This window comes from Mus pahari, chromosome 4 (genome assembly GCF_900095145.1).
Source record: "Mus pahari chromosome 4, PAHARI_EIJ_v1.1, whole genome shotgun sequence".
NCBI lineage: Eukaryota > Metazoa > Chordata > Mammalia > Rodentia > Muridae > Mus > Mus pahari.
Window position 1 is genome coordinate 98,625,091 of NC_034593.1, and position 18,966 is coordinate 98,644,056.

At 43.1% G+C, this 18,966-nt stretch overlaps 1 protein-coding gene across 1 annotated transcript in view; it reads right to left on the bottom strand.

Moving 5' to 3' along the window:
• Fam102b (family with sequence similarity 102 member B) overlaps positions 1-18,657 on the bottom strand; it is a 55,921-nt gene extending 37,264 nt beyond the window's left edge. The window contains exon 1 of the mRNA XM_021195964.2: positions 18,240-18,657. Coding sequence (XP_021051623.1) covers positions 18,240-18,376 — 137 coding nt within the window. The 5' untranslated portion in view covers positions 18,377-18,657. The remainder of the gene's footprint in view (positions 1-18,239) is intronic.
• Between the last annotated feature and the right edge of the window lie 309 nt (positions 18,658-18,966).

The window sequence follows — 18,966 nt, forward strand, 5'->3', positions numbered from 1 at the left end:
TTTTTTTTTTTTTTTTTTTTAATTTGTGTGTGTCTTCGAGTGTATGTATGTCAGCATAAACATGCCTTAGCATGTGTGTGGAGGTCAGAGGACAACTTGCATCAGTTCTTTTTCTACTGTGTGGATTCCAGGGATTGAACTGAGGCTATCTGTCCCCCTTGGCAGCAAGCGCCTTTACCTGCTGAGTCATCTTGCTGGCCCCTGATGGGCTTTCTTGACTTCATCCTTTGCCCTTACTATACATTCTTGAACAAGTCCTGCCCTTTCCTAATTTTGTGGCTACTTGTTCTTAATTTCATGTTCCTGTCTCCTTAAAATGTTGGTGCCCACTAAGCTTATCTTTTTACTGCAATGTTTTAAGTATTAGGCAGACTATTACACATGTGCACACACATACACAGCTAAGCCTCTTTCTTTAGTGCTTAGATGCACAGTGTCATCTGTTAACTGTTGGGTCACCTGGTACCCTAGCCTAGAAGGACTTAAGTCATGCATCTATTTATCGTGGTACTCAACAGTGGTCTAACTCATCATATTAGCTAGGTCTTTAAGCCAGTCAAGCCACTTGTTCAGGAGCATATGACGAGACCGTCAGTTGCTCATCCAGTGTCTCTCTCCTTCTTTAACATATCTAATTTTATGCATGGCCAGTTAAGCCCATTTTACAAGTCTTCTTTGATGCTAGGGGGAGAAGGGAGTTGATTTTGTGCTATGGTGATATCATTAGAGACCACTGTCTGGGCCTTCTGGAAAGGCATAGTAAGGGAGGGCATGTGGGGACTGTCCTTTTACCCTCTATTCCTTTCATGACCGCCTGAAAACTGTCATGACAATGGTTTCGAATGTCAGAAGCCATGCTGGACCTTGAGGCTACCTACACGAAAAACTGCCTGGTGATAATACAGAGAGAGACGGAAGCCTGGGCTGTCCCCATTCACACTTTATTATTGAAAAGGCTTGTTTTGGGTTTCATCTATGGTAGGTGAGCTAACCTCTGACACAACCGAAGTCTGATCACTCCCACACTTAGAAACCTGAGTCCCGGTACCCTTCCCATGTGGAGTGTGCTCTCAGAACCCACAGTCCTTTCCCCATCATGCAGGGTTACTGTGTCCTAGCACTCGGGAGGCTGAGGTGACAGGAACATGAGCCGAAGGCCAGTCTGTGCTACCTAGCTATCAATACTCTTATCTCAAAAACCAAAATCATCAATCCACGCCCCCCCCCAAAAAAAAACCCTGAAACAAGACTACTGCTTTGATCTTACAAACTGCCTATTAGGAAAGCCCCACCCACAAATAAGCCAGGTTCACTTCCTATAGATGGAAACATCCAGTTGTCTGAATTCTGCCTCCCAAGTATCAGAGCAACAGCATATGTGAAGGACGCTGGAACAGGTCCTTATATAGGACAGTTTACTAAGCCAAGAGATCAGGTGGGATGAACTAGGCTTGTGCAGTGTTTATTTGTCTATTAACTACTTCATGCTGTGTGTAATGAAGACACCTTATGGAAGAAAAACCCAGAAATGATTAAAAAAAAGAAAAAGCTCAAGTTAGACAGTGGTGGTGCACTCACTCAGTACTTGGGAGTTTGAGGGCAGCCTGGTCTACAGAGTGAGTTCCAGGAAGCTAGAGCTATGCAAAGAAGCTGTGTCTTGAACACCAAAAACAAAACCAAACCGAACCAAGACTACAAACACGACACAACATATAAACAACTCCATAAAACAGATACAATACTATTGTCATAATCCCATGAATCCAGCTTGCCAACCCCAGTAAGCATTTAATAAACAGTCCAAAACAAAAAACAAAAAACAAAAAACAAACAAACCTGATACCAGGTATAAATTCCTGGCCATCACTTTCTAACTACTCAGAAAACAAGCCATTTCCTGTGTCTAGCATCATGGTCACAATTCAGATTCTTAACATCATTTCCTTGAATCATTGCTAGGATCTCCTTAATGGTTCCTGCTCAAATCTATCTCCCTCAGATCTCCACTTGAGAGTGTGGTTCACACCTGCAATCTGCAATCCCAGCACTTGGGTAAACATGGCAGGAAAAAAAAAAAAAAAAAAAAAAGCTTAAGTGAGATTTTTGAGGCCAGCCTGGGCTACAGAGACCTTGTCCCCAAAAAACCAAACCAAACCAAACCAAAAGTGTATTATGTCCCTAAGGCTGTTCGTCAGAGTTTTCTGTGGTAATCTTTCGTGTGTACACATAGACCTTGGGAAAAAGCTGTCCAAATTAAACAAATCCAAAAAGCTGCAAAGTTAGTTTGTGACATTTGTTATACTGATGGGTTACCATGGAAACCCACACAAAACTACTTGGCACCGGGGACGAAAGTCACATTACTAACTGCTTTCTGTTGGCTGAGTCACTGACTTCCTATGAGTTTTGGACAGTTGCTCAACCACTGTCTAGAAAGAAAGCTAAGGAATGTGATTTGTGTTACCACTATGGAAAGCCAAACATTTCAAAGATGACATGATAAAGCTGTTGCAACGAACACGAAACAAGCAGAGGACTCAGAAGAAGATAAAGTTGCTATGGCCACTGTTTATGTTTCAAAGAACCAAAAGGAATCTAGGATGCTGTTGAATACTTAAACATAAACTACAATGGAAGTTGATGGAGCCAGTCTTTGTGATGAGTATTATATCAATGCCATCAATTTCCTGAGAACCAGCGAATGCGTCCTCTGGGCACATATTTAGAATTACACCACGTCTTGATTATCCAAGACACTTTCCACCTTTCAGAAACAGCGATATAAGAAAATCTGCTCTGAGGAGTATGAGCTGTTGACCAGGAAGTACAGCGTGCAGGTTAGGTGCTTATCCCACAGCTAGTCTCTGAGTTCAAACCCTGCCACAGACACCTGCCAGCTGCCACTCTGGTACATTTGTCATCTGTACAGTGCCTTCTCATGAGATCTACACCTCATGGGAACCCAGGGAGATCAAGTAAATCATTCCACATTGCCCCAAACAGTGCCTGGGGTACAGGGTAGCTTGATAATAAATGTTAGACTCAGGGCTACACGTACCTGTGAGTCTGTTTCAATTTGCACGCCAAAGTGAAAGAATGGCCAAATTTATAGAGATCTTTTCCTTGATATACTGACGATCTGTTTATTTTAAAAGACATGTAGATTCTGACAAAGAAGGAGAGTTTGTGAATCGAAGCAAAAACAAGTATTTTAAGGCTGTGAAGATTGGCTAGATCTATAAGACTGACTTTTAAAAAACACAAAGGATACATGAATCTGTCAACTCCAGCAGCGTTTTTAAACTAAGTAAATGCTTGGCAGTAATATCATCAAGAAAAACTGTGCAGTAGGCTTTGCTTTATTTACTCATTCACTGATTCATTTCTCTAGTGGGTTAGGCAGTGAGGGAGGTACCATCCCAGTTCAGATTCTTCCCCTTGGAAACGCTCAGTTTGCAGACAGCACAGAGAGAATTCGAGTGGGTGGGACGTGAGGACTGAAAACATGAACGTGAGTCTTTACCATCGGAAAGGATGAGGCCAGTTGAGGAGAGTGGCAAAGGAGAAAGGGAAGGGGACAGCCTGCAGGGCCACCAATATCAGAGCAGGAGAGAGGCTGGAAGAGGCAAGGAGGTGGCATCTCAACGGGACAAGAAAAGGACCAGGGTATCTGCAACGGCAAAGGGAAAGTTTTAAGAAAACCTATTCGGCCACATCAGCTATGGCAGTGAGGTCAGGTAAGGTAGAGACCAAAAAGGGGTCACTGGGTTTAGCAACAAAAAGCCACCCATGATGCCGCTGAGTGCAGTGTTGGCCACAGGTTGGGACTGAAGCATGTTACTATGGAGAAGAGATCCAGAGATGTGGGCAGATTCACATCTGTTAGGAATGAAGTCAGTAGGGAAACTTACGGCTGCATCCAGCTGAGCTCATGACGTGAGAGATGATTTCACTTCACATGCAGGAAAAACAAGCACGCTTCAGCACTGATAGGGGAATAGTGTAGGGACTAAACTGAGCATTTGGCTGGGTATGAATAGTGTCATCAGAGAAGAGCGATTCCTGAGATATCAGAAATAATAGAACCCAGACTATAGTTAGGGACTGGCTCTGGGCAGAAGGGGTAACCTCTTACCAAGAGACAAAGAATGAGACGGAATGGAGACAAAGGTGACAGCAGATAATTCTTTATTGTCCTGAATTGTTCTAGTGAGAGAAATTTCATATAAAATGTAGCATTTATTGGCACATAATAGGTGTTTGCTGAATACTAGCTTATTTAAAATCTGCTACAAATATTGCAAAAAGCTCTACAGTTTCATTTAAGAGTTGCTTTTAGTGGCTGACAGATATTCTGATGAAGACACAGGTCCATTCCCTATACATGTGAAAATACATACACATGTCCATACTGAACACACACATACATATGAGGAAACACATATGGAATGGAAGAAAATTTATAACCCATGCATGTAATGAGGAGTTAACATATAAAATATGTAAAGAAGTCACAACTCAATCATAGCAACAGAAAAAAAAAAAAAGCTTTTGGATTAAAAGTGGGCCAAAGGCTTGAGCGATCATTTCTGAAATGTTTGTACAATTGGCCAATAAGTTAATGAAGAGGTGCTTACCATTAACATCAGGGACCTATAAACACAAACCCAAGCAAGATGGCACCCACTCTAACTAAAGTGCTGTCACCAAAGAGTTAAAATAGATCAAGTGTTGATAAGGATGTAGTAAAAAGAGAACTCTGGGATGTGGTTTTGGTAAGGTCATTATGAAAAATGGTTATGGAGGTTCCTCAAAAAAATGAAAAACAGAAGCATGACATGTCCAGCAACCATACATACCTTTGGGTATGTATCCAAAGCAAACAAAATCAAGTTCTTTGGTTTGGTTGATGACGTTTGGCTTAGGTTTTGAAGTTAGGGTCTTGCTGTGTAGCCCAGGCTGGGTCTTGAATTCATAATCCTCTTGTCTCAGGTTTCAAGTGCTTGGATTATGGGCAAGTGCTTCAAATTAGTATTTTAGAGAGATTCTTGCAATCCCATGTTTGTTTCAGAATTATTAATAATAGCCAAGATTTGAAAAAAACCTGAAGAAGATGAAAGAGTAAAGAAAATGTCACACACACACACACACATACACACTCACACACACACACAACTTTTTTTAAAAAAGGAAATTTACCCATTTATAATGTGGCCTGGAGGATAGTATGCTAAGTGAAATACCCAGACAAGAAAGAGAAATACATCTCTTTCTTGTACATCTCTTACATGTACAATCTAAAAATTGTCAAATTCATTCAAGAAAATACATATTTTTTTCTGTAACTATTAATTCCATTTACCCACCACTTCCATACTTTCTAGATATAACAATATAGATACAGATGACACACAAAAATACACTAGGAAAATATTTCTATAATAATAATAATCTAAGAAAAGACCGCATACTGAGAATTTGGGAATATATAGCATAGTCTAGGAAAACTTAATATGAGATCTCAAATTCAATGAAGTAAAAATCATGAAAGGAAATGAAAATCCACTCCATGGTATGGCATTCTGAAAAAGGCAAAAGTATGCAGACTGTAAAACGCCCGGGGGCTGGAGGGAAGGAGAAAGGGGTAAATCACTGGGGTGCAGGGCATTCTACACATTCTATAGAGTAGACACCATTACATGTGTAAAATTACAAAGGATGCACAGCGCCAAACCACGGACTGTGGGTGGTGACTTGTCTGCCTATAGGTGCATCAGTTAAGACGAGTGCATTGTATTCCCGAGGGATCAGCAGGCGATGCTGCGTTCTGTGGAGACGAGAGGCCATATGACAAATGTCTGTGCCTTCTGCTCAATTCTGCTGTGAAACTAAAACTGCTCTAAAAATAAAGTCTAATCAAAACCTGACAATATGTATAGGAACAAAAATACATTTTCCATATCTCTTAAAACAAAAGAATAATAACTTTACAGAATTTAGGAGTTGCTGTGAACTACAGATTCAAAGCACGGCCAAAACTTTGCATTGTCTATGAAAAGATGAAATCTCTCTTTCAGAGATCAAAACAAACAAAGAAAAAAATATGACTACCACTTAAATATAACCCTCAGCACACATATCTTTCTGAATGCAAATGTGGGAATGGTTACAAAACTTAGATTTTTAAGACTAAAATGTAACAACTAAATTACTAGGCTATGCCTTTTAAACAAAAAAGATGTTTTTTTTTTTTTGTTGCCATTCATGAGTATTCTAAAAATGTAGAAAAATAGCTACAAATAGCTTCTAAAATTACAGATCCAATGAGCCAGTTTCAGATCAAGAAGTTTATGGCTTCAAGGCTACAGAATTGGCTCAGTCAGTAAACAGTATTTGCCACAAAAGTTTGAGGACTTGCATTGGGATTCCTAGTACTCACGTGAAAAGCTACATGTGTAGTAGCAGCACATGCTTGTAATCTCTGAGGAGGCAGGGACAGCAGGATCCATCGGGCTTGCGGGCCAGCCAGCCTAGATGAATTGGTGAGCACCGGGTTCACCAAGAGATGCCGTCTCCAAAACAAACTGGAGGGTGACTGAAGAAGGCACCCAGTGCTGACCGCTTTCCTCCACAGGCACACACCTACTCACAAACACAGTCACATGAACATGTGCACTCACACACTAAGGTGGAGATCAGTGAAGGAGGTCATCCAACACTGACCTCTGACCCCCACATGCACGTGCGTACACATAAACATATCCATACCCCTCCTCACACACATATAAAAGAAATATATGACTCTTTATATAGGCTAAGGGTCAAACCTTCATCTGCTTATAACCTCTCTGTATAGCTTAGGCTGATTTTGAACTCATGTTCTTTTTGCTTCAGCTCCCAATTAGTTGGTACTACAGTTGTTATACCATCAGGTCTGACTCTGTGTACCATCTCAAAAATTTGATTTCTGATTCCTCCATTAATGGAATTACCCATTGTACCTTATCCATCTGCATGTCTACCCTCGTATTCCTCCTTTGGATTAGGATGCCTGTAATCCTCATCCATATGATATAAAGGAGAGAAGACAGGCTTTCTTTTTCAACACTGTGTGTGTGTGTGTGTGCGCGTGTATGCACGTTCGAGTACAGGTGTAGGATGTCACTGTGCAGGTGTGGAGGTAAGAGAACAACTTCCAGCGTTAGTGAGCACCTCCCACCTTGTTTGAGACAGGGTCTCTGTAGTTTGAGGATGTGTGTGCCAGGCTAACAGAGGATTCCCTTGTCTCTGCCTCCCATTTTGCCACAGGAGTACTATGTTACAGATGTGTGCTACCGTGTAGCTTTATGTAGCTTCTAGGAATCTGAACCCCAGACCCTTAGATGCTTGGGTTGCCAAGTGTATAGCACTCACTGAACCATCTTCCAAGTAATGAATAGAGGTAATGAATTTTAGACTCAGTGGAGCTGGGCCCTGCATTTTTCACACTAAACTGATGAGTACCACTTTCATCTGTGTATGTCTTCCTGTGTAGACTACTTTATTGTCAGCTACAGTTGGTAAACATGTACCATCCACATCGGGAAAACACTCCTTATTGTTTCTGCACCCACAGAAGCCAAGATGTGGAAATAACCTTAGTATAGCATCAGAGGAACACATTCTACACAACTACAGTATACAGCCACAACGAAAGGTTAGTCAACCTTTAAAACCCAGTAAATTCTGTATTCCTAACACTATAGATGTGTCACTAGCAGTGAAAGTTGGTACTTAATGTTTCTGGCTGTACAGCCTAAAGAATTCTCCTGAAGAATTTGGCCTCTGTTTAGGGGCTGGGAAAGGGCTCAGTCAGGAAAGGGTTTGCTGTGCAAACATGAGGACCTCAATCTGGGATCCCAGAACTCGTGTAAAAACTAGGCATGGTGGTGTGTGGTCTTCACAGCACTGGGGAAGAAGAGACGGGAAGACTCCCAGGGCTCCCTGTCCAGCCAGTCTAGCCAGTGAGCCTAGTTTCCACAGTGAGTTCTACTCCAGTCAGAGCAACACAGTGAGGAGACCTTGTCTCCAAAATCAAAACAAACAAGATAATAAGAGTGAGAGAAACCGGGGCTCTAGAATTGTCTCAGTGGTTAAGAACACTTGTTGCTCTTGGAGAGAACCTAAGTTCGATTCCCAGCACCCAGATGGTTCACAACCATCTGATCAAGGGGATCTGGTGCCCCTTATTGAACTCTGTGGTACCAGGACACACATGGTGCATGTACATACATGGAGGCCATACACTCATACATGTAAATTAAATCTAAAAATCTACCCTTTATAAGCCACCCTGGAATCTCATTTACAAAAGAAGTTTCTTTAAGATAAGAGAGGCTGTTAATTCAGCCAGTAAGCAACACCCCTCCATGGCCTCTCCATCAGCTCCTGTTTCCAGGTTCCTGCCCTGCTTGAGTTCCTATTCTCACTTCTTCAACAATGAATGAAGTATACATTAAACAAACCCTGTCCTCCCCAAGTTGCGTTGGCCATGGTGTTTCACGACAGCAATGGTGACCCTAAGACGTCAAGAGGCAATGGGCTGTGCTAATCAAAGTGGAGAAGTACAGTCTTCTACTTTACCATTCTGGCAAGGGGGACCCCAGCCCTGGGCAGAACAGTGGAGGCGGCCTTCACCCTCTCTGTTTTCTACTGAAAAGGTTGTTTAATGACAACTGCTTGATCAGAATGTGTAAAGGCAAAGGACTACTTCATCTTAAAACAAAGCAAAACAAACAAACGAAAACCAATAAAGCTTTTCTTTTTAAAGGAAAGGAATTGTGACGTCATAGATCTATGCTAAGATGAAGAGACCTTCCACATGCTAAGTGAAAGAAGCCAATTAGAAGGCTATTCACTGTAGTTCCAGCTGGGCACATGCTTGAAATAGGTGACACTGGGAAGAGAGTTGGCAAATTAATGGTTAAAGCAAGAAGGATGAATAGAAAGAGTTCATGTTTTTAAAAGCAGTGCAATTATCCCATATTCCACAGGTTACCACGATGGTGGGTATATGCCATCGTATGATACCAACATGAACTTGATAGTCTATGAACCTTGGATGCAATGTTACGTGTGTAAAGGTAGATTCCTGGTTCTCTGTAACAAATGTACCACTGTGCTGGGGGCTAACAGAGGGGAAGCTGTGTGAGCGACAGGAGACATATGGGAACTTTATAATTCCTACTCAAGTTTGCTCTAAAAATAAAGGCTATTGATGAAATGGGTATAAGTAAGACCCTCAGAGAACTCACAAAGGAAACCAGAGAACTGAGAGGTAAAAGCAGGGGTTTCAAGGAGACAGAAACAGTCAAATTTCAAGAGGTAGATAATTACCACAGCTTTGGTTGGAGTACAAATGAGAAAACATAGAATTTGTCTGTGACTGATATTAGGAAAGTCAGTTTCAGTCACGTGGTGGGGCAGAACTTACACTACAGGGTTGAGAGGAGAAAAGGAAGGCTTAAGACAGATCAAATGGATTATTCTTTTTTCCTACAAAGTGTGGATTGGCAATTGTCTTAGTCAGGGTTTCTATTCCTGCACAACTTCATGACCAAGAAGCAAGTTGGGGAGGAAAGGGTTTATTTGGCTTACATTTCCATACTGCTTTTGATCACCAAAGGATGCAGGACTGGAACTCAAGCAGGTCAGAAAGCAGGAGCTGATGCTGAGGCCATGGAGGGATGTTCTTTACTGGCTTGCTTCCCCTGGCTTGCTCAGCCTGCTCTCTTATAGAACCCAAGACTACCAGCCCAGAGATGGCACCACCCACAAGGGGCCCTCCCCCTTGGTCACTAATTGAGAAAATGCACTGCAACTGGATCTCATGGAGGCATTTCCCCAACTGAAGCTCCTTTCTCTGTGATAACTCCAGTTGTGTCAAGTTGACACAAAATTAGCCAGTACAGCAATGTATACAGAGAGGAGCCAGGAGCCGGGCACAGGCAGAGCGAGAGGCACAGGGAAGTGGCCAGGGGCAGGAGGAAGCCGATTCCTTCCTTGGAAATGACACTGCTGCTGAGGACAGTGACCTCAGAACAAAAGCAATAAGAGGAGGTAAGACCTCCTAGGAAGTAGACAGGGCCTGAGGGACCTCACTTGTTCTCCTGGTTAACAGCACTTAGCTGCTCTTCCAGAGGTCCTGAGTTCAAATCCAAGCAACCCCAAGGTGGCTCACAACCATCTCTAATGGGGTCTGAAGCCCTCTTCTGGTGTGCACGAAGAGGGAGAACTCACATACACAAAACACATGAGGAGGCTGGAGGAACTAACTGCCTTGCACATCCTGGGTCTGAGGTGGGACACACTGAAGCATGACATCTCTCCCCCTGACCCCAGGAATCTTAGGGCCTACAGCCCATTTCTGCCTATACCTTTCACCCATACAAGCCACAGGAAAAGACGGCAGTGAAACCCTAGTCACTTCTCCTCCAGCTCATCATCTCTCGGTGACCCATTCTCCAGGTACTGTTCTCTTTCCTAACTCATCCTGCCGTTCCGCCCCAACCCCTAACCCGGGCTGACAAGCTCTCACATCCTGCCTCTTCGCTTCTGCTCAGCTTCCTCTCCCATTCCATTCTGTGGAAACGTTTTAGAAAAAGATGTATTGATTCATGTATTTTATGTATATGAGTGCTCTGTCTTCATGGCCATCAGAAGAGGGAATCAGATCCCATCACAGACAGTTGTGAGCTGCTGCGAGTTGTGGTTGTTCGGAATTGAAATCAGGACCTCGGGAAGATCAGCCCAGCCTGGGCTGTATACGATGGTCAGGGAGGGAACCCTGATACTCTTTTTTGTTTTTCTGGCCTCTGCAGGTACAATGCGCACACACGGTACACATGTATACATGCAAGCAAAACACTCATACATGCAGAATAAAATTAATACATATTTAAAAAAGAAATCTTAAAAAAGAAAAACACCAGTCTTGACAAATAGACAAGGCCATTTAACTGTTAGCAGTAGTATGGTAGCATTTCTCTATTGTGTTCTTTTAGTTGAAAATTTCTCACCCCTTGATATCTGCCCTCCTGCTTATTTATCTTATTTACTGCCAGGTACAATGATACCCTATAAAGATGACATTTCCCAGCCTTCCTTACAATCAGGCATGTTTAAGATCAGGCCTACAGACTGTGAACAGATGGTTCCTCCCCACTTTTCTCTTCTCCCACGGCTGGGATTGGGATGCAGGGTGAGCCACTGTCCCCAGGGATAAGCCCATACCCTGGGAGCAGCAATATAGAGTGAGTCCAGGAACCTGATAATTTACCTGGGGAGAACCACACTAGCAGCTTGGACTTCATATGAGACAGAACTCATTTTATTTAAGTCACTTATTTAAAAAGCAAAACAAAACAAAACTGCATGTATCTCCTGAGCCAAGAGGAGGAACATAGACTTCCCATCTCTATGATGTAGTTTTGTAAGACTTAAACAAAAACAAGAAAGTAAGATATATACAAATACACACTCATCATTTTAGTCTTTGAAGACATTAACTTTAAGACTAAACCAAGTCCTTTGTTATTAGCAATATTCCAGGTTCCTCAGAATTCAGCATCTTCTCTGGGTCTATTTGGTAGTGTCCCCTAAATGATGCTAAATGAACACCCTAAGATGAACACAATTTGTTTTATTTTGAGACAGGGTCTTACTATGTAGACTAGGCTGACTCAATTGGAGACTAAAAAAACAAAACAAAATAAAACAAACAAACAAAAAAAACCCTTACCCCCCCCCCTTTTTAAAAAAATCTCACTCAAGGACCTGATGTTATACAGTGTTTGTTTTTCTGCACCGGGCTTCTTTCACTTAACACAATGTCCTCCAGTCTCATTTGCCTTGCCACAAACAAGGAATTTCTTTGCCTCTGAAGACAGAATAAATCTCCATTGGGTATGCCACATTTCTTTTATTCAGTCACCTGTTTATTGATACTTATGTTGTTTCAATGTCTTGGCTACTAAGTAAAGGGATCTTTTCAACATATTGCTTTCACTGTCTTGGGATATATACCTAGAAGAGGGACTGCTGGGTTCAGGGCATAGAGTTTCCAGCTTGGAGTCAGATAGCATTTTAGAATATTGGTTACTTTTTGTTACTTTGTGATCTCAGTGTGGAAGAGGAGTTTTGAAAAACAAAACCTTACCCAGGTTTGGTGGCACACACCTTTAATCCCAGTGTTTGGGAGGTAGAGGCAGGGGCATCTCTGTGAGTTCCAGGACAACCTGGTCTACATAATGAGTTCTAGGCCAGACAGAACTACATAGTGAGTTTTTTTCAAAAACCAGACCAAACCAATCGATAAGTATTGGTTATTTTTTATATTTGCTGCTTCTTAGTGCTTTTTCATCTTAAAATAATCAGCTCAACGCAATGGTAGGGAAATTGGAAATATCAATGTACATGAAAAGAAATCTTAAAAAAAAAATCTCGTGAAATTCGATAACTCTATTTCTATATAACAGCCTAAATAAGAACAGATATGGACTATCTTGGTCACAAAGATGCTTACTATCATTTATAAAATTATTAATAAAAAGGCAGGAAGAAAGTTACTTCTGAGGGATTTAGTTCAATCACTGGAATTAACATAAGACAATAATATGTAGCTATTTGAAATATTTTGTACTTGAATATTTAATAACATGAAAAATTAACTGAAAATACAACATGATATCATTTTGGTTCAAAAAGATCAATGGCCAGGTCTGGTGGCGTATGCCTTTAAATACAGCTTTTGGGAGACAGAGGCATCTGTGTGGAGTCTGGTCTACATATTGAGTTCCAGGTCAGCCGGAATTTCATGGTGAGACCCTGTCTAAAAATAAATAAATATATGAACAAATAAATACATATCAGTGATCACTGTGGGGCATAGGTATATATATATATATATATATATATGTGTGTGTGTGTGTGTGTATGTATGTATGTATGTATGTATAGGGACCAATGGAGGCTAGGTTATATACTAAAATATTAATAACGGTGGTAAGCTCTGCATGGTTAATTTATTGAAAATATTTGCTATTTTTGCTTCTCTAAGCTTTTTAACATGAAAACATTTTTACTTTTGCAATATGGCAAAAATTAACTGGAAAGCAGTACATGATGTTCAGTGAGTCAAAATCTTGAAAACAAAGATGTTCCCTGGCAAAAACAAAAAAGAAATCCTTTTAGCTTGTTTACAAAGTCAGAGATACAATGCACAGATGTGCTCCTCGCTTCCCGGACACTCCCTGAGCTCACATGTGGTTTTTCCACAAGTTCATGAGAAACTTGGAAACTTATTAGTTACCAACACAAACATACCACACACACACACACACACACACACAGAGAGAGAGAGAGAGAGAGAGAGAGAGAGAGAGAGAGAGAGAGAGAGAGAAATGCAAGGCAAACTGAGAAATCACAGATATGTAGGAAAAGTTCTCATCATTTCTTTGATTAAACAGACCAGAATGAAACATGTTACCACAACTGCAGTAAGCTTTAAAAGTGATTTACATACTTTATTAAGGGGAGTTCTGGAAAGATTCAAATAATAGAATGTTCTGTTTTTCTGAAAGGTCTTCAAAAATATTTTATTAGGCAGCCACTTGGCTTCAGTTGAGTAGACCATTGTAACACTGCAATGTATTTTCTAAATGTTTTGTTAACTGTGGTGAGACCAAACCACTTGCCTTAACCATTTTAAGTATCGCTTCCTCAAAATAAAGAGCTATATATTTTTTTCTAACTTCTTTTACTGATTAAACTTTCACAGGAGAATCTAGATCCTTCTAAAATTCATTTTCACTAATCATCTATAAACAGGCAAACCAGTATATGGATCTTCTAATGGGAATAGACAGGCTTGTATGGCCCCAAGAAGCCAAGAATATAAGAGATACAAGAATATAACAGATACTGAAATAGCTGTGCTTTCTATCAATTGTCAGGCCCACTGTCACCTTAGATGAAATATATTAAGCTTACACCTTAACTCTTCATCTCCTCTAGAGCAGTGGTTCTCAATCTCCCTAATGCTATGGCACTTTAATACAGTTCCTCATGTTGTAGTGACCCACCAACCACAAGATTATTTCATTATGTTGGGTGTGGTGGAGAGCATGCCTTCTGCATTTAATCCTAGCACTTGGGAGGCAGAACCAAGTAGATCTCTGAGTTTGAGTCAAGCCTGGAGTACAGAGTGAGTTGTGGGACAGCTAGGCTACACAGAGAAATCCTGTCTCAAAAACTAAGCCAAAACACACACACACACACACACACACACACACACACACACACAAACACACACACACATTTGTTGTTACTTCATAACTATAATTTTGCTACTGTTATGAGTCATAATGTAAATATCTGATGTACAGGATATTGGCCATGACCCACAGGTTGAGAACCTCTGCTTTACAGCCAGAGGTTCAATGTTTTCCCCCACCCCAAACAGAACTGAAAAGGCATTACCTCAACTTCCTGACTTCTGTCAATGACATAAGACATTGGCCACTACATTATCACCTGCCATTTACTGATGTGAAAAGCCTGCATTCAGTTTCTCACCAGGCCCGGGTTATTTTCACAGCCTCTCATTTGTCTCTCCATCGCTAATCTATCTATCTTTTGCCACTTGAATCTAAACAGCAGCAGGCTGCCAGCCAGCCAGCTGGCTGGCTCAAATTCCTCTTTAATCACGTTATGATGCAGTTCGAGAATCCAATATTGAATTCTATCCTTTGAGCAGGGAAATCAAATCCTATGATACCATTCGAAGCCCTTTTCTAACATTATCTGCTGCTTCTGTTCATGGGAACTCTCCCATCAGGCTGATGTAGCACCAACCCTGTTAATGGCTTGCACAGGCTCTCCTCTCACCTCTTTCTTCTCAGTGCACAGCCATCCTCTAGGCGTGTTCAGCTGAAACACCAATGCAGATTTCAGCAACCATCATAACTGTAAATAAGACTTCTCCTTTTCAAAACTCTCATAGTGTCTGACCCACTGAGTAAGCAGTAAGCCATATGTCTCCCACCATCTAGCAACTGGACACCTATGATCTAATTTCATTAATTAGAGTCAATTCCCTCACGGACTTTGTATTTACTTCCCACATCCCTCGACAGGGAGTTAGAAGCCTGCTAAGTGCTTAAGTGATATCTGGTGAGCAATGACTCATCTGCACATTTAGTTTGTGAACAGAGGTAAGTTGTGTGTGTGTGTGTGTGTGTTTGGTGTGTAACCTTCTATGTGTCCACTAAGACCCTTTTTCAACAATACAGACATTATTTTGTGTGGGGTCCCTCAGACCGTGCCTAAGGTTTGGTGATTCCTTAGAACTCAATGGCCTCAGCATCCAGCCGAACTCACTGCTCCGGAATGCACAGCAGAATCAGCTCACAGCTCAGACAGCACATCGGACTGGGGGCGATGTGCTGTCTGACAGGGACACTTATCAGGTTTAACTAGGACTGGCTGCTTAGGCAACTGTCTTCTGCTCAGCAGGGTGCAAAGTCCAGGCTCTCAGAAGGCATTTAGTTGTTTGTACATAGTTGTACAAACAGTCTAAGCGCAGTAAGCCATGCTTGTCATCCAGGCAAGAAGATCAGGACACTCATCAAAGGCACTCTTGTCAGCAGGCCTTCCTAGGATGACAGTCAGGAGCCAGCTTTAACTCTTTTAAGCAGAAATCATTTCATATCGCTATGGGAGAAATGTTAGTCTCAGCCATTTATGACTCAAAAAGGTCCCCTAGAATAATTTTCTAAACTAAAATCTAGCACCCACAGATGATCTGTTCTTTAGATTGGTACCTGCTATTCAAGCTACACAATTTTGATCACTTCCGGTTTTCTATTTCTCCCTGTAAAGGAAGGTATATTCTTTTTACTGATGTGTGTATATGCACACACACGTGTGTTTTAAGGCTAGCATCTTTCTGCTTCTACATCAAGTTCTGGGACTGAGATCTGCACCACTGTACCTGGCTCAAGGGTTGATTCTCAAACCAACACTTTGGTAGGATAAAGGAGTTGGTAGAAAAATCTAAGTAAACATCTTCATCACCGAATGCCAAAATACATTCAATGTTTCAGGTGCACCGTCCAAGGAAACCCTCAAGACGGCCTTAAATCATCACTGACGGTTTGAATTTTCCAAATTTTTGCTGTGAATGCCTAAGTAAACCCATGCAGCGTCATCACAGTGGGACTGAGGTTTGCTAAGCCCTGGTCAGGGCACTATTAAGCTCAATTCTCTCCATAAAGCCAGATTATAGTTCAAGGAAAGGTTTGTTTAACACAGGCAACCTGACTTTTATTTTTTTCCCATGTGGAGAAATCAATTATAGCCCTCATACCTTAACTTGTTAGGCAGCTGCCGACCCAGAAACTTTTCAACAGCACACACCTTTTTCCTCTGTCTGACATCACGCTGTCTGAAGTTAGACCTGGGCCAGAAACTTGGCATCGCATGATCAGGCAGGAGGGGATCTTGGGAAGGTATGCGTCCTAAGATTCAATTCACTTACTAACATAGTAAGACTCTCCACCTCATAGCCCTGCCTAGGGTAATCAATATGTTTAAACAGCCCAGTGGACATGTGTACTGGGAGTGAGGTGTGTGTGGGGAAACGGTCAGACAGACCTCTTTTGATGACTGACTTGTGAGATGAAGCAAGCCAAATCAACACTCTATTCAGAAAAGGAGGCAGAAGAGAAAGAAGGTGGTAGGCCCATGTTCTGACCACCAGGTGGCACCATTGAGGCAGAGGCTTAAGTCTATCTGTTCCAAGTTGGGGGAGGGGGTAAGAGCCGTCCAGGAAAACTTTGTCTAGGCCTCAGAGTGAGGCTGTCACTCAACCCGCATGGCGTTCAGGATTTCCATCGCAAGAGCTAGGAAGTTACACACACACACACACACACACACACACACACACACATGTATGTATGTATGTATGTATGTATTTTTTCCTCCCCACAGTTCATTGTTCTCTGACAGCAGTGTTAAAATGGTTGTATAATCAATTAGCTGAATGGCTACAGGTTTGTCATCACAGTTAAATACTGAAAATTATCCTCAGTGGATTTTTAAAAATAATTTTAAGGATCAATAGTGCCGTGTACATCTGTTCATTTAGGCTATTAGGCGTTTCCTGGCTTCCACAGGATTCATTATTGCCACAGAGGACAGTTTTCTGGCTTCTGTCCCACAACCCATTGACATTTTTTCTTTTACATTATTAATGGGACAACAGATAAAAATATTTTTTAGGGTAAAAATGAAATATACGTAGACAAAATATATATTGACGATTAGCCCCTTCTCCTTGACTTTAAGAACTTAAAAGTTCACTCCAAAACTTCTTCCATTTATTTTGTTTTCCTGTAGAGAAAAATATCAAGAGCAAATCTATCAATCTGTAGCCTGCCCTTAAATTACTCAAGGAATCCTGCCATACATGGCTGCGTTCTGTCACCTGCTGCCAGATTCTTTTCCAGTGTCTAGGTGCTCATTTAAAAGGACAAGGAGGACAAAGGTCTGGGCTCTCTTGATTCTAAGTCCTTCACTGAGACACACTAGTAGCCACTTGAAGATGGGTAATTGAGAATATAAGCACATTAACTGAAGACATAGCTCTAAGGCAAGCCAAAGAATACATAGTCTCGTCTGCCAGGAACACTTGACTCAAGTCAAGCCCGACCAGGCGTATCCCAAGCTCTATCGTGGCCACCCTATGTCCCAATAAAGTCTCAGGAATTATATCAACCACAGGCGGTTCCCAGTGGGAGCTCTTGGACTGTAACAGCTTGGGTCATTTTTGCTTCTCAAAGCTTTAAGGTCTACTTTGGATTTTGCAAATATGGGGAACGTCTTTGGAGAAACCAGAAGCATCCTTTCTGTGTCTCCACCATTCCCATTCCTGAAGAACTGGGGGGAAAGCAGACTCAGGGGCCACCTGAAGATAGGCGCGCAGGACAACCAGCCCAGCCCACTGCGAAGCACTTGGTGCCGTTTGTTCGATGCCCTGGCTGATTTCAGACTCGTCTCTGGAGGACGATGAGCTCACCGAGCTGGCAGCTCGACAGAGCAAAGGGGCCAAGCAAGGAAAGGGATGCTAGCCGTGCAAGAAGCCCCTGCCTGCGGGCGGACGGGCGGGCGCGGGAGAGCAGCTCCCGAGCGAGGCTCGTTACCTGGAGGACTCGGCGGTGAAGCTGCCGCCGTCCAGCAGCCGCATCTTGCAGAAGAGGACCCCGTTGACGAAGGGCACCGAGGAGAGCTCCTCGAGCTCGAAGTCCACCTTAAACTTAAACTTCTTTTTCTTCATCATCGTGAGGGCCAGGCGCCGGCGAGCGGGCTGCGCGGACGGGCGCCGCCGCCTCAGCTCGGCCGAGCCTCGGATCCGCCCAGCCCCATGGCCCGGGCCGCGAGCGGCGCGTGGGGGCGCAGCCGGGGGGCGCCGCGAGTCGGCGGGAGCCGGGGCCGCCTGTCGCGGCAGCCCGGGCCGGAGAGCACCGGCGGCTGCAGCGCGGACCCCGGCCGCCCGCGAGGAGCGGTCGCCTTGCAGCTCGCCCGGGGAGTGGGCGCCCTTTCCGTACCGCCGCCGCCGCCCGTCTGATCGCGAGCAGGGAGAGAGGCGCCGCTAGGAGAACGGTCGCCGCCGCCTCCCGGCCCGGGGCGCCCCCAGCGGCCGCGGCCGGAAGCGCACCCAGCGCGGAAGCGGGCAGTCCGCGGAGGGCGGAGGAGCTCGGGGCGGGCGCGCGCCCAGCCGAGGAAGCTGGGCAAGCTAACACGCGACAGCAGCGAGCTCGGCACGCCTCCCCGGGGTTAAAAAAAGACAAACCCAGCCGAAAAAGCTTCCTTCTGCAGCTTCCTCTGCGCCTTTCCTTTCTGGGTTTGCACCGCCCCCCCTTTCTTCCC